Raw genomic sequence first — 14,072 nt, 5'->3', positions numbered from 1 at the left:
GCTTGAACACTCGTCTTCATGTCTGGTTCACATCCTGTCCACCAATTCTTATCACGCACATCTCACACACTTTATTTTTCACAGAGACTATGCCAAGGTATTAAAAAGCTGGGAAAAACATTTTGAATGATTGTTTTTTTAAAGCAGCATAGGCTGATTGCCAGTATTGAGGTCACAATAGATACTGCTGCACATCTTGCATAGAAACAATTTTTATCACCAAATGTATTGTTTCTGAAAAACTCCATCACCTCTGTGGCTCCGTCAGGTGCACAGATCAGAAGGGCTGAACACACACGATTTTCTGCTCAAGTCAGGAAACCCACCAGAGGAATGTTTCACAAGTTTCAGTAACTGTGCCAAATAATCGAACAAATGAAAATTACACGGGTGGTGGTTGTTTTATCTGTGTTCTTGGAAGATGCTCTCACAGCGATCCCATAGAAAACGCAGTATTTTCAAGATTAATGAATAATACAGTTACTTTTTCTCCATTTCTGTTTCACATAGGACAAATCTTTAACAAATCTCATTTCATGGAATTTTAACATTCTCTATCCTAACAAAACTATTTCCCAATTTCAGAATTCCATAAATGGAATTTAATTGGAAAAACATATCTTAAAATTACTTCACTCAGTTCAAGTGTTCACAGGTACCTCTATTTTTCATAAAGAATTAACTCCCAAATGGTGAAGGTTTTATGTTCAGAGACAGCTGTAGTCAAGAGTTTGAGCGTTCTGAGTCCTGGTTGTGTATTTAAAATTCTCAGCTAACAAGCAGGAGAGAGGCTCTAGGAATGGTTACAGATGTCTGATTTTACAAGGTTTGGGGTTGTTGGAGGGTTTTTTTTTTGCTGAAGTGCTTTAGTCTAATGTTATTTATTGTTTATGGAAGTTGTTTGTCATTTAAGACATGAAGCGACCACTCCCCCCAAAGAAAGAATCGAGTTACAATCCATTATTTCATTTTTGATTGTTTTTCTTTGTAATAGGTGGGAAAGTGGATCCTGGATAAAAGTCCTGCCCAAGACAAGACTCCAAGCTGAAGACTCCAATTATCTATAAATCACTTGTATTTCCTGCAGAGAAAAAGGAGGGAAGAGAGAGACAGGAAAACAGAGACAGAGGATTCGGCAAAGTGAAATATTTGATACCTGTCTTAAACCAAATTTCTGTCAAAAGCAACCAGGAGTTATTTTTTAGATATCTCAAAACCAAGCTCAGAGGAATCTTGCTGCTGTTGTTTTTGGCTTAATACTGAAATAAAATAACTTTCTTTTCCTTGTTTCATTAGTATAAAATGTGTAACATCTTGCATATTTTGGAGATGATGGCACTATATATTCTGAATTATGCAGTTTAAGTTCTCACTGATCAGAAGATGTGACTGCTGATAAGTTATCTTTTCCCAAGATTTTTCGAACCAATTCTATTATTTGAACAGAGAAACACAAGCACAGTTACTGTACAAACTGACTGTGATACTACTCTTGAGTATCCACCAAATGCTCCTGAAGCACAACTCACACTGAAACCAGCAAGGAGCAAAATTCATGCCAAACACTGTTTGCACAGTATGACTCCTTCCAAAGTGTAACACCACACAACATCAAGTAACTCCATTCAAGATTTAAACCATTTTCAAAGAAATTATATTCAAGAAACATTATGCGTGTTTTAATTTGCATATTGCAGTTTGCACTGAAACATAATGAAACCTAAAAGAGTTCACTTTCCTCGGAACATTCTTCTAGAACATGGAATTGCTGTAACAAATTAGAGGACAAATTGGTTTTGGCACCCGCTTGAAAAAAAAGAGAAAAGATGAAAAGCTTTTAAAGTGATGATACAGAGGAAAGAAATACACTACATCAGCCAAAATGAGTTTGCTATCAGCTTTAAAGCTTCTGAAGTTGTATTTCCAGTAGATAAAAATGTTATCACCTTTTTCCAGTGCTGATGTGCTTATTTTCCTATTAAGTTACTCAGTAATTAGAAACAAAGTCTGTCTGACACATTGTAATCTGTTTATACAATATATCTGAAACTTCTCCAACAGAAACGAAAACAGGCTTTAACTACAGATGCTAAAGATGCAAGGATCCAAAATATAGAAACAAATTTAAAAATTCAGATTGCATTTAAAACCAATGACTGCTCTTAAAGTCCATTTTAATTAACAACCACAATTCAGTCCCACAACACACCATAGAAAACCAGCAGATTTTTTTACATTGACCCAATGGGTTTGTTCTTAACCTTCTCTTTACGAAAATCAGTCTTAAACGTTAGTAGGAAAAATATGCCCTCTTGCAATATTGTTCAAGGGTGTACTCAAGCATCACAGAAGTTAGCAGAGATCTGTTCCAGTGCTGTAACAACCTGGTAGTATTAGAAGTCCTCCAGGAACTGAAAAGGAGTCCCTTGGGCACACACGGTAATTCAAGAAAGAAAACGTTTTTATTTTCTGATTGAGACATACAGGTACGCACAGTAACTTCCTCTGAAGTACATCAAATGCCACTGAAATGTACTTGAGAAATACCGATTTTGCACTGAAAAGAAACCCCAACAGCTCTGTAGAAAATACTGCATTTAAAGAGAAGTGGCAAAGCCAGTCCCAGCAGATCTAATTTGCTCTTCTATTATCCTGTGGTTTTTCAGATATTACAGGGCTAAGAACCCGTTTCCTTTATTACAGATGCAAGGCAGCCTTTTAGCAGTTTTTCATCTGTACACTCAAGTTGGGTAGGGCAGAATAAAACTGATTTTAAGTAAAATCCCTCCTTTGGAGGGAAAGCCATGAACTTCCCTGCCAGAACAAACGAACACAACTTACCTTGGTGTATTTGATTTCAAGGTTGAGAGTGGGAGAAGGCAGCAGATGCAGAGATGCCATCAGAGCTGCAGGATCTGCCTTCACCTCCCCTGGCATCTCAATTTTACTGGAAGTCATAGTCTCGGGGAGGGGGGGGGGGGGGGGTGTTATATAGTATCACCGAGCCCCCCGCTCTGATCTGATGTGTTTTGGGTTGGTGCCCCCACCCCCCCCTCCAAAGACCGGCGCTGAAGATGCTGCTCTCCTCCCCTGTATATAGGCAGGTGTCAAGCCGGGTCTCTTCTTATTGGACATGAGGGCAGAGGCAGGGGGGCAGGTCCGTCCTACCTAGCGTAGAGCGGCGCAGCCGCGGCGCCCCGCAGCCCCCGCGTGGGGATTCCCCCGCCGCGCGCGGGGAGACGCGCTCGGGGAGCGGGCCTGGGGAGCCCGGTCAGCGCGGGCGGGGAGCGGGGGCCGCCAAAGCCTCGGTGTCCTCCCCCCATCTGCTGCGTGCCGGCGGGGAGGCGCCGCGTCCGGGGGAGGCCAGAGCCGGCCCCGCGCCGCCCCGACCGGGGCATCCCGTGAGGAGCCCTCGCCGCGGGGGAGTCTGGACAACACTCGGGAAGCACTAACGGGGCCCGGGGCGGGGGGGGGGGAGACCCGGCAGCGACACTGCCTCCCAGCGCGGCCCCGGGCGCGGAGCCGCTGCACAGTCGGCGGGGCCGGGCCGGGTGGGTGGCCCCTCACAGGTCCCAGCCCGAGAAGCGGCGAGGGCACGGGTCCGGCGGGGCGAAGCCTCCGCCTGCGGACAGCGCGCCCGACCCCGCTCCCCGGCCAGCACCTGGCGCCGGCGCTGCCCTCCCGTCCCCTCCAGCCGCGCCCACTGCTCCCCGGCCGCGCCGCTTCTCCTTCGGCCGCAGCTGATACCGCAGCGCCCGCGCGGTCCCGCTCGCAGCCACGGCAGCGCCCCCCCCCGCGCCAGCCCTACCTGCCCGCGGCGGCGCCATCCCCGTCCGCCTGCTGCCCCCTGCCGGCCGCGCCACCACGCAGAGCGCGCTCCCGAGCCGGGCAGCCCGGAGCGCGGGACTCCTGCGGCGGGGACACCTCTGCTTCCAGGCTCCCTTCGGGGAAGGACGCGACCAGGAGGGGGGAGCAGGGGCAGGGCCCGCGGCCCGGCTCAGGCGTTCTGCCCTCTGGGAAGCGCTTTGCCAAAGGAAGAGGTCCGAAGGGCAGAATCAGTTGCTCAAGCAGCAGCCACCCCTTCCCAGCCATTATTTCTAGGGGGCCCTGGTAGGAGGAGGCCAACTGATGCAAGAGGCTGGGCACCGTCCTGCAGTGGGTTACTGCGGGTCAGCAGCCAAACACAAGCTGGAGCCACCACTCACTGTCTCGTGGCTGGAGCTCGCTCCCTGGCTGGGCTGAGGGACATCAGGAATTCATGGACAAAGCCCTGCGCTCCCCCTGGTCAAAACTTCCCGACAGAAATCACAGAGCCCAGACCACTTCTGTTACTTTAGGCGAAATCAGTAAGGTTCTGCTTACGGAGGCAAACACTGCCAACCATCATCGCAGACAGATCAACAGGGAAAAGACACCAAAGTTACGGCCGTCTAAAGCTGGCAAAACAGAGCAACAACAAATACACCAGGTGACTTTCTTTTGACCCAGCCAAGAGTAAGCAACGGGAAAGGGCCATATTTTGATTATGTTAAGTATCAGTTTGCTGATTCCATAGATATTCCTTGTTCTGTGTTTTACAAGCTCGTGGACAACTGAAAAGTCTGTCCCACTGTTCTCTGAGTGTTTGAACTGGAGCATGGGACAAAGCTTGCTTGTGCCCAGAAAGACCTCACAAGATACAGAGTGCCATTTTTGTTTGAGGGTTAAACGCCTCTGTGTACCTCCAGCACAGTAATGAAGGAGGCTGCAGGTTTTGCTCTCTCATTTTTCATCTTTTTTTTTTTCCTTTTTCCCCGACAGGAAATGGATCCACAGTCCTGTGTGTAATGCGACATTACAGACATTGACAGCAGAGCTGTCGAACTGTGACACTGGGGATGAGTGAGACTTTTAAACGGCAGAAATTCAATTTTTAATGGCACCCTGGCAACACAGACCCAGCACTTCATCACGAGGGTGACACCTTCTGAAAGCTCTTGTAAAATAAATCAGCCTGAGGATGTGCTTCTTTAAAAAATGACTGTGTTTCAACCAGATTCAGGAATGAGGAAACCCTGCAACAGCTTCATTACTGAATCAAGTCAGTGAGGTTCAGGAGATTTTGGTGAGAAGGGATTCCAGTGCATGTGGAGATGCAGTTCAAACCCACATAATCTGGAGCTGCTTAGTCCAACCTCCATCAACTACTTGCCGTACAAACCACACTCCTCTTACATCTAAAAGCAATTCAGTTTGCAAAAGCACTCAAAGCAGACTATGGTTGGGCTATTCACTACCTACACCTCACTGGCCTTCCCCAGTGGAGAACAGCACTGCACTTACTGTTTGCAGGCTTCTGGTCTACAGCCAGCCTCAGGGGGCTCCCCAGGAGAACATGCCAGCCATGCTGTTGTGTCTTCCTGACATCAAGTGGCCAACCACAGTTCCTCTTCCACCATCCTGGAAGACAATGATGGAGGCCTTAGCACAAAGACTACAAGTGAGTTCTCATTAAGTACAACAGTAACTTAACTGAACAGACTTAAGAGCAAGGTCTGTAACACTATGCTGGTCACACTGGTGGGTCCAGTTTGCTGAGCTGCTTCAGTGATACAGCACTACTCTGCCTACTTTATGATGGCAAATTGAGTCATGGCTTCAAATCCTGCAAGTGAATGATATTTAGTGCAATTTCTTTGTGGGAGGGATGGCCGCCCTTGGACATTAGGACAATAACTCAGCAATAACAATGAATACAGAAGCAAACTAATTGATTTGTGAAATTAAAAAAGTGAGTCCAACAATTGCCAAGAAAAGAAAGAACAGGAACAACACCCCAGGTTCAGCCCGAGTTCTGCGGTCCCTAAACTCCGATGTACAACAGAGAAACCACTTATTCTTATTGCACTCCTGTAGCTCCTGGTTGGTTTTGGGGTTGTTTTGTTCTGTTTTGTTGATTTGCTGTTTTTTTTTTGTGAATTGTTAATACTGTATCGACTGGCAATTGAGTCAAACTGGCTTTATTTTCACTCGATTGAATGGGTTTAATTAAACTCCTACTTAGCGAATCAGGAAACAAATATGTTCAGTTCCAGACTGTAATGGCAAAGATACTGCTGCCTTCATACTTTGTGAGGAAATAGCTGTCAAAAAAAATAAAGAACAACCAAGCAATTGTTTCTTACTTTAGTATTAGAATTTAGGCTAGTATATAAGCCAAGATCACAATCATTCTGAAAGAGTTTTATTCTTAGATCAATGTGAACGCATAATTTGAAGAAACATCTTTGTTTCACTCACAGGTCTCAGTTTCTCAACTCACCCTCAGAAACCATTATTATTTATAGACAAGGACCTAGACATTGATTATACAAACAACGTCTGATGGAAACAGGACCTTTGGTAGCTAGAGAGGGTGCAAAAGACACAGCTGTGATTTCAAAGACAATGCAGATGTAATCAAGGCATTCCTGCTAAGAGTACTGGTATTTTTCTGCTCTATACTACTGTGTCCCCATTGCCTAAAGGAAGTTGTAACACTAGAGAATTGGGTGAAACTATTTGTATCTCACATAGCTCTTCTGGGCAGAGAAGCTGTGCCAAAGTGTATTCTGATACACCATGGAAATGGACAGAGCTCTTCATTCTTGCTACTTCAAATCTGTGATCATTTCTTATGCTCTGTAGTGAGCTCCTGACTCCAAGCACTTTGTCACCCACGTGAAGTGAATCACATAATTCTGTCAGACACTTCCAGTGATTCATTTCAAGATCAGCTTCAAAACCTGCTCTAAAATTATTTCAATCTGACCCATAATTTCTTTTATATATATTTCTCTCAGCTAGCCCACTGCCATTTAGCAAGGATATCCCTAGGTCCTCATACAAATTCAGTGTTGATTGAGAGAGCTTGCTCTTCTGTACCCTTTGCCTCCTGCCTCAGTAAATGCCTGTTCCTATTTCTTATGTGCTTTAGAAACCACTTTTGGAAGAAAAATAGGGACTGAAAAGAAACTTCCTCCAAGTTATTTTTCAGCTCAGATTTCCACTTAAAAAATCTCAACTTCATTTTCTGATATGGACAGTAAAAGCTTCAGCCTCAGGTGTCCAATTTTAATTGCCTGCTATTTTCATTACTGACCATGATGGCAGCAAATGCTCTTCAAGAGATACTTGTATTTTAATTTATCTGCAAACATAAATCATACATTATAGCACTTTTTCCCTCTAGGTTAATTGAATCAATTCTCTAAATGTCTCTAAGCCTGGTCATTTGAAAGAGGCTCACTCTTTGAGATCTCTTAAGAATTATGGCCCTTGAATTGTGTGCAGGATGGTATCAGTCCTTACTCCAGACAGATGCTTTATATATATAATGTAAAAATACTGTTCTACACATAAGCAATATTGTATGTAAAGCAACCCCCCAATACTGTGATTATCCTATAAAATGTTATTTCAGACATTTTTCAGATATCACAGTGAATTGATTGTCTCACTATTCTAAATCTTATTAATGATTAAGTCTGGACATATTTTAAGTTCTAAAGGAACAAAAGAAAATCTACTTTTATTTTCCTTATTTCTACATTACCTTTAACATAAAATTTTAATAAATGCTGATAACAAGAAACCCCATTTTTATTACTGAACATCCAGGAATGGCTAAAGAAGAAAACTTCATTTAACATAATTTTTCCTAAAAATGAGTCAAATGGATAAGTTTTTTTACCTGTGATATTGGCCATTTTATACCCAGTAGAAGTGTTGATTGCTGCTATGGTTAAGTCAGTCCTAAATTAAAACTCAAATTTAAGGATTTAAGGAAGCCACAAATACTCCAGTGACAGTGATCAAGTGAATACAGTTGGAAAGACTGTCAGTGTTTGGCTCACTTTATACTTGGGTTGGTTTAAAAAGTTAGTATTACAGGTTAAGTATCCAGTTGAAATGCACCATGTCACTACTAGGCTGTTGTGCAGAAGGCTGGTTCTGCCATGTACGGAGTGAGCCAGAGGTACCACTCCTTTAGTCTGAGGCTTCCTGAGACCATCCAGCTCAACGCTGCTCCTCAGCTGGTCTCCACGCTGCACACAGTGACACACAGCTGTGAGTGGGGTGGTTTAACCCAGCCTCTGCAAAACAGCACCTGTCTTCTCCTGCAGAGTATGCATGGTGGTGAGTGGCACTGCCTTGGGAGACGGCTGGTAAAGAACGTGTGCCCTTAACTGAGGAGTTACAGGCAATATGCTCTTGGTTGTGGGGATTCTATTCTGAATTTAAATGTATAAAAAAAACTTTTAATTTTGAATTTCTCTGCAATTTACCTGTTTGAATTTATTATTTGTAAAACACATCAAGCTTCAAATGGATTGACCTTCTGCTAATGTATATCACCTAATGAATGGATGCAATTAACTAATTCATATTGGAATATTGCACTTTCTAGATCACATTTATCATCGCTAAATGTGTGATTTAGTTTGCAAGTTTAAATTTTTTATTGTTACCCTTTAAACTAAAGAAATAAGTCTTATATTTAATTACCTGAACTTACATATTCAATTAATAGCTTCATTACCTTCATGAATATAGATACCACACAGAAGTAACAGAAGACTGCTGCCTGGGTCTGCTCCTAAGTACACCCTATAAAGGGTCAGCTGTGGAACCCAGAACAGGGTTTTTTATTAAAAAAATCTTAACTGGTGAGTTCTAAAGAACTGGACCTGGCAATCCAATAGCCTTATACATGAGCCTGAGATAAGTTTAGTATCTATATAGTTAGTATTTAGTATGTAAGAGGAAGCAAAGCTTATGTTTCTGGAAAGATCGAGAATTTAAACATTCAAATGTTTAAATTAAATGAAATTAAATTGAATGGAATTAAAAGAACGAAAACCATGCAGACTGGCAACTCACCTACTAAAGGACAAGGGATGAGGGGAGCACGGAGGCAAAACAAACTCTTGTAGGAGAGAGGGGACAGAGCACCAGCAACAACAGCTCTTACAGCAAGTATTTCTTCAACAGAGACTCAAAACGTGACTGGATGGCATCCTTAGGGGGCTGTCAGTGGGAGACAGCTGCAGGGAGGTGGGTTGGTAAGATACAGGAAACTGTCACTTTCCTGATGGCAAACAAGTTTCAGAACCACAAATCAGCTGTCTTGTTTAGCTACATCTGTTTGTTTGCCAAACACTGATACTTTACCTATCAGTGGAGTCAAATCTGTCATTATCTTTGGCGTTCATGTTAAATTTCTTTTATTAATTAGGTAGGTTCAGATCTCCTGCTCTTCACAACACTGCAAGTAGCCATAAGTCTCATTGCTGTAGGGAATCTGTGCCCTGTAGAAAGATGAAAGGTTTTGATAATCTATCCCATTTGGGTTAAGAAAACAGTAAGCCTTCAATCACTGCAAAGCGTGTTGGATATACTTTGAGGTTTTCTCCACTCTGCAAAGATATATTTACCAAGATACCTTTTGCTTTTAATAGCAAAGCTGAATTTAAAATTTTTATCTCTATTTTGAGAACTTTTTGTAAGGAATTTGGAAAAGGAAGGAGTTATTTTAAAAAGAACATGCTGTCTATAATCCTCCCTTACATTAACTGTTTGAGAAGAGGGAATACTCAGAGAAAAAAAAACAGGGAACTGGCTGCACCAAAGCATTTGTCTGCCCAAAACTGATCTATTCCTTAAAAGAGAATTCTTCCTGTACTGGAATGATCTTTTTCCAGATGCATTCAGAAAGTCAGACGTGCCCATACTGTAACCTACCAGATAAGTTTATACTAGAGCCATACCCAGCACATTCAGAAGGAAGCAGAGCCCAGCACATAACACTTGGTGCCCGCAACATCTGTACTGCACTTCACTAACACATTCACGTTTTGCCAGCACTGACAGTCCTGTCCTGCAGCATTTTGGTGTGGAATATTACCTGTGCCCCACTGTGCAAGCTCAGCTATCACGGAGATTAAACTGCCTTGGAAGCTCTCAGGGCCCATGTTATATACCAACAATTTACTATCCTCAGTTATATAACTATAGGCAACATAAATACACATGTAGTAACATCAGTTACGCACTGAGGCCCAATAATGTGCCCAGCCAATTACCGACAAAGAAAAGTTTTGGGTCCTGCTTTAATTCTCCAATTTAATTCTCCCTGAAATTAGCGTCCGCAACAGTGGACTTCAAGAAGCTCTCAAATGGGCCTTAAAAGATCACTGGCAAAAAGCTTGGAACATACGTATGTTGTGTGGTTTTGATCTCATATTCATGATCTGAAGTGTTTTATTCTGACACTGAAATCACAGAGAAGAAAGAACAAAGAAATTCTCAAGAGGTCATCTCGTCTGCCCTCCAAGGTGTGCTCAGCTAGACCTGAGCTGCATGTTGCAAATGTTTGCCCCCATGAGCAGTTTTTCACCACAGACTACAGCAGAGACAGAGGGATGATCAGAAAACACAAGAACTAAAGAAATAGGGGGGTTAACATACTCAAAAACCTTAGAACACTGAATTACAATGTGTTCAGAACTTCCTCACCTGTTTTTTCTTTTTGAGTCCTCCAGCAGCAGCATCAGTCCATAAGCCATAGAACATCCTTTAAGGACCATGCAGCAGTTTCTGTATGAAAACATAAATTAGGTAAAGGCTTTTGACCAGGGATGTCAATTATAGTAGATGTACACATTCAGACTTTGCCCAATTCAACTAAAATCAGATTTAAGCTTAAAAATAACTTGGCCCATATTGTCACAATACGAAAAAATAAATGGTGTATTTATAGCCTTGGTCTCTCCAGCTGTGTTGGTTTAGGTTTTATTACATCAGTAATAACAATTTATGTGATACTCTGAATAATGTGCTATTAAAAATTCTGCACAGTATATACTGCTACCCATGGGATTTAAACTGTGGGAGCTATATGCATAATTCTCTACTTGGCTATTTCTATAGGAGTGAAGATTACTATAAAAATGGTTAGGTTATATACACTGTGTGAATTCCTGCTCTGCTTGAATACAGGCAAGAGAAGAAATAGTTCAGTCCAGAATGCTTTTGGGTAAGGATCCCAAGGGTCTTAGTTTTGCAGTCTAAGGTTACACTGATCACATGTAAAGCATGAACAATATCAGCAGCATGCTTTTTGATGTCTTTACAGGATGCCAATAGATTTGTGAGGCACACCCTCCCTTAACGGAATCCATTGGATGTTTCTACAGAGCTTTATCTGTGTGTCTTAATGATTTTATTCTTGACATTAGTTCCTCTAATTTTCCTGGCATAGAAGTCACATCGACCGTTTTGTAGTGTCCATGATCACCCTTGGAGGGCTCTTTTGAAACACCAGTGGATCAGTGGTACATTTCCTATGTTCTATTTTGCTGGCATTAGGATCAGGTTCAGCAAAAAACAACCCACTGGCACTAGCACTTCAGTAGCTGAACATTTGAATCCTTGGTGGAAACATTACACAGCTCCAGCAATTGGTTACTGTTTAACTTACCAATTTCTCTTGAAGTCTTTCTTATTGACAATTCATTTGAGGACAGTTCCTCACCCTCAGTCCACCTAACGTTTGGTTCTTTAGCATGGCAAATAATTCTTCCAGCTTTTTAGCTGTGGAGTTAAGCACCTTGAACACTTCCTCTACATTTTCAGCCCTGCTGCTTTACCTACTTTCTTGCAGGACTCCTCTAGTGATAGATTCTGAAAACAGTTTATGTTATTTCTTCCACATTCCCGGCAAAATCTTAAAATCTTCTTGGTCAGCTCTGTTGTGGTTCTGCATTTGACAGACCTCATCCTATTCCTATGCTCCTTGCTTACATGAACTTCAATTTTTGAAGAACATCTGCATTTTCTTCCCTCAGAAAACATAGCTGTCAATGTTTATGGGTGGCATTGACACTATCCTTACCTTTATGGCTCTGGGAGCAGGGCCCAGGTGAGGGAGATCAGTAGAAAACAGTAATCACAGTGTATTTTCTTTCCATTGTTCAACCAGGTGGCCCATTGCATGTGACTAAAAGGCAGTGACACAGAGCATGGATCATATGGGCTAGTAATTAAGGACAAAGCTTTCACAGTGTTTATATTTACATTTTACTTGTCTTTCTTGTAATGCTAGGTACACATTTGTTAGATTTGGGAAATGTCTTGAGAACCTCTTTCTGAATACAATGAAAGAAGAAACTTCATTCAAATTTCAAATTCTATTTGAAAATGGGTCCAAAGTGTAGCAGAGACTTTAAATTGACAATTGGCAAAAGCTGGAAGGATTTACCAAGGGAGCAATCATCTCCTATGTACTATGTCCTATACTTTCATACAGCCCCTGTTTGAATCTGATTATGGAAATGAGAAGGACCTTTGTTCTAACTTAGCATCATGCTTCTTATTAGTGGAGTTAAATCGTACGAATTTGATAAAGCATTGAAGAAAATTTGAAGGAAGCAAATGTAAAATATGTGTATTTGTGCCGATTCTCAACCCTTTAAAGACAACTGTTGTAAGGAAGCTAACATGATCTGGACAAATGAGTAAAGCTTTATGTCTCTGACATGTTATTGCCCTACTGTTAGTTGAAAAATAGCATTAATGCCTTCACACCTGTTATGAAACTAAACTAAGAGGTATCTGCATACTGCTGTGTGAGGGAGACCTACATCTGCACAAAAAAGAAAGAATTACTATGGACATACAATTAAAAATTGCTTTTATAAGCATATTTATTTATTTCTCATTTTCCTGGAAGAGAGGAAGTGGTTTATCTCATTCCTGCTGTAATGAATGGCCTCCCTAGCATCCTCCCTCAGCCCTACTGTATACATAATTCTGAAAGACTTCTCTCACAGACATAATAAACATATACTTTAGCATGCTGTGACAATTAACATCCTGAATAATATCTTTGTTTTGCAGTGGTGTAGGGTAAAGGTTTTGAAAGCATTGTACAACACAGGCTATTTTCAGGGGCTTCCCAGAGTCAGCTCTCAGCTGTCTGTGCAAGTGCTGACTTGCACTACAGGCAGGACTTGTAGCACTCCTGCCCCAGAGCATCCCTGCTGCTGCACAGGTGCTCACGTGGCTCATGCAGCACTCATACAAATGGAGTCATCTCATAACTCATTAGCTTTGCTTGCCACAAAGCCATCATTTTCTCAGTCACTAAAGGCAGGGCAGTACTTAAACGTGGAGGCAGAGAAAGGTGAGTAGAGGGACACAGAAGAGTGATTAAGGATTAAAATTGGGTGCTGGGGTGAACTGGATGGTTAAAAAATGGAACTGGTGGTAAATGTAGGGAACATACATCAGGTCCTAGTTGGAGGCAAGGAAGAGCACTGATGGGGTAACAGAAGTGAACCCATTTGCCCAGTCCTGTAAAGCTCCATCCTATTCACAGCAGATAGCGGTACTGACAGACCTGAACACATTTACCACCAAAGAGAAAAAGGTTTAGGAAACATAGAAACCAAGGCACTGAGCATCTACATCTGCCAAAATAACCTACCAAAACTGGGCTAAGGTTTTGGTGTCAAGTCAAATGACAAAAACAACTTGTAAATCACCCAGACAGCATGTTAGTCAAGTCAGTATCACATCTGATAAACCATACGAGACACTTGAGAGATTAAGAGTATTTTTTTTTTTTTCTAGAAGGTCTGATTCTTTGATATATTCAGCAACTTCACGTCTTAAGATCATGGAACATAATATTATCATGCTTCATACTATAGCATCTATGCATTTTTAAGCTAAACATATTGGAGACATATAGTGCCTCATTTGCCTATACTGCATTATAGGGAGCCGCTGGACCGAAGGAGATTTCATTAAATGTTCCTAATTTATTCTGCCTCATTGCTCTTCTGTAAACAGGATGGGTCACTAGAGAGCAAGGCATTTAATCCAAAAAGAGGGTTGTGGGTGGATACACAATTTCAACATACTACAGGCCAAGGTAAGATTCTTCATTAGTCATTGAAATCCCGCAGAAATGACAAGATAGAAGTGTTTGTTTACAAGCTAGAGCACAGCATTCTCTAAAGCATTCACTCTTTCACAACCTCCCCTTG

General features: G+C 42.1%; 1 protein-coding gene and 1 long non-coding RNA gene across 5 annotated transcripts in view; both read right to left on the bottom strand.

The window, feature by feature from the left end:
- The window catches only part of ALDH1A2 (aldehyde dehydrogenase 1 family member A2), a 55,998-nt gene extending 50,550 nt beyond the window's left edge, over positions 1 to 5,448 (bottom strand). The window contains exon 1 of one of the 3 annotated variants that reach the window (XM_062627452.1): positions 5,323 to 5,448. Coding sequence is in view for 1 of the 3 variants with exons in the window: in XM_062627443.1 (XP_062483427.1) it covers positions 2,842 to 2,958 (117 nt within the window). In the remaining 2 variants the exon portion in view is untranslated. Of the gene's footprint in view, positions 1 to 2,841; positions 3,432 to 3,808; positions 3,860 to 5,322 lie in introns of those variants that run through there. The other 2 variants (XM_062627460.1, XM_062627443.1) reach the window with 2 other exon arrangements.
- Positions 5,449 to 10,548: 5,100 nt separating this feature from the next.
- LOC134168090 (uncharacterized) overlaps positions 10,549 to 14,072 on the bottom strand; it is a 125,846-nt gene continuing 122,322 nt past the window's right edge. For both annotated transcript variants that reach the window (XR_009966404.1, XR_009966398.1), the window contains one exon: positions 10,549 to 10,617. This is a non-coding gene — a long non-coding RNA (uncharacterized LOC134168090). The remainder of the gene's footprint in view (positions 10,618 to 14,072) is intronic.

This window comes from Pezoporus occidentalis, unplaced genomic scaffold, assembly GCF_034315485.1.
Source record: "Pezoporus occidentalis ecotype Australia unplaced genomic scaffold, CSIRO_AGI_Poc_V1 ctg11, whole genome shotgun sequence".
In the NCBI taxonomy this organism is placed as follows: domain Eukaryota; kingdom Metazoa; phylum Chordata; class Aves; order Psittaciformes; family Psittacidae; genus Pezoporus; species Pezoporus occidentalis.
Note: the sequence above shows the minus strand (reverse complement) of the source record. Positions and strands in the feature narration are given on the sequence as shown.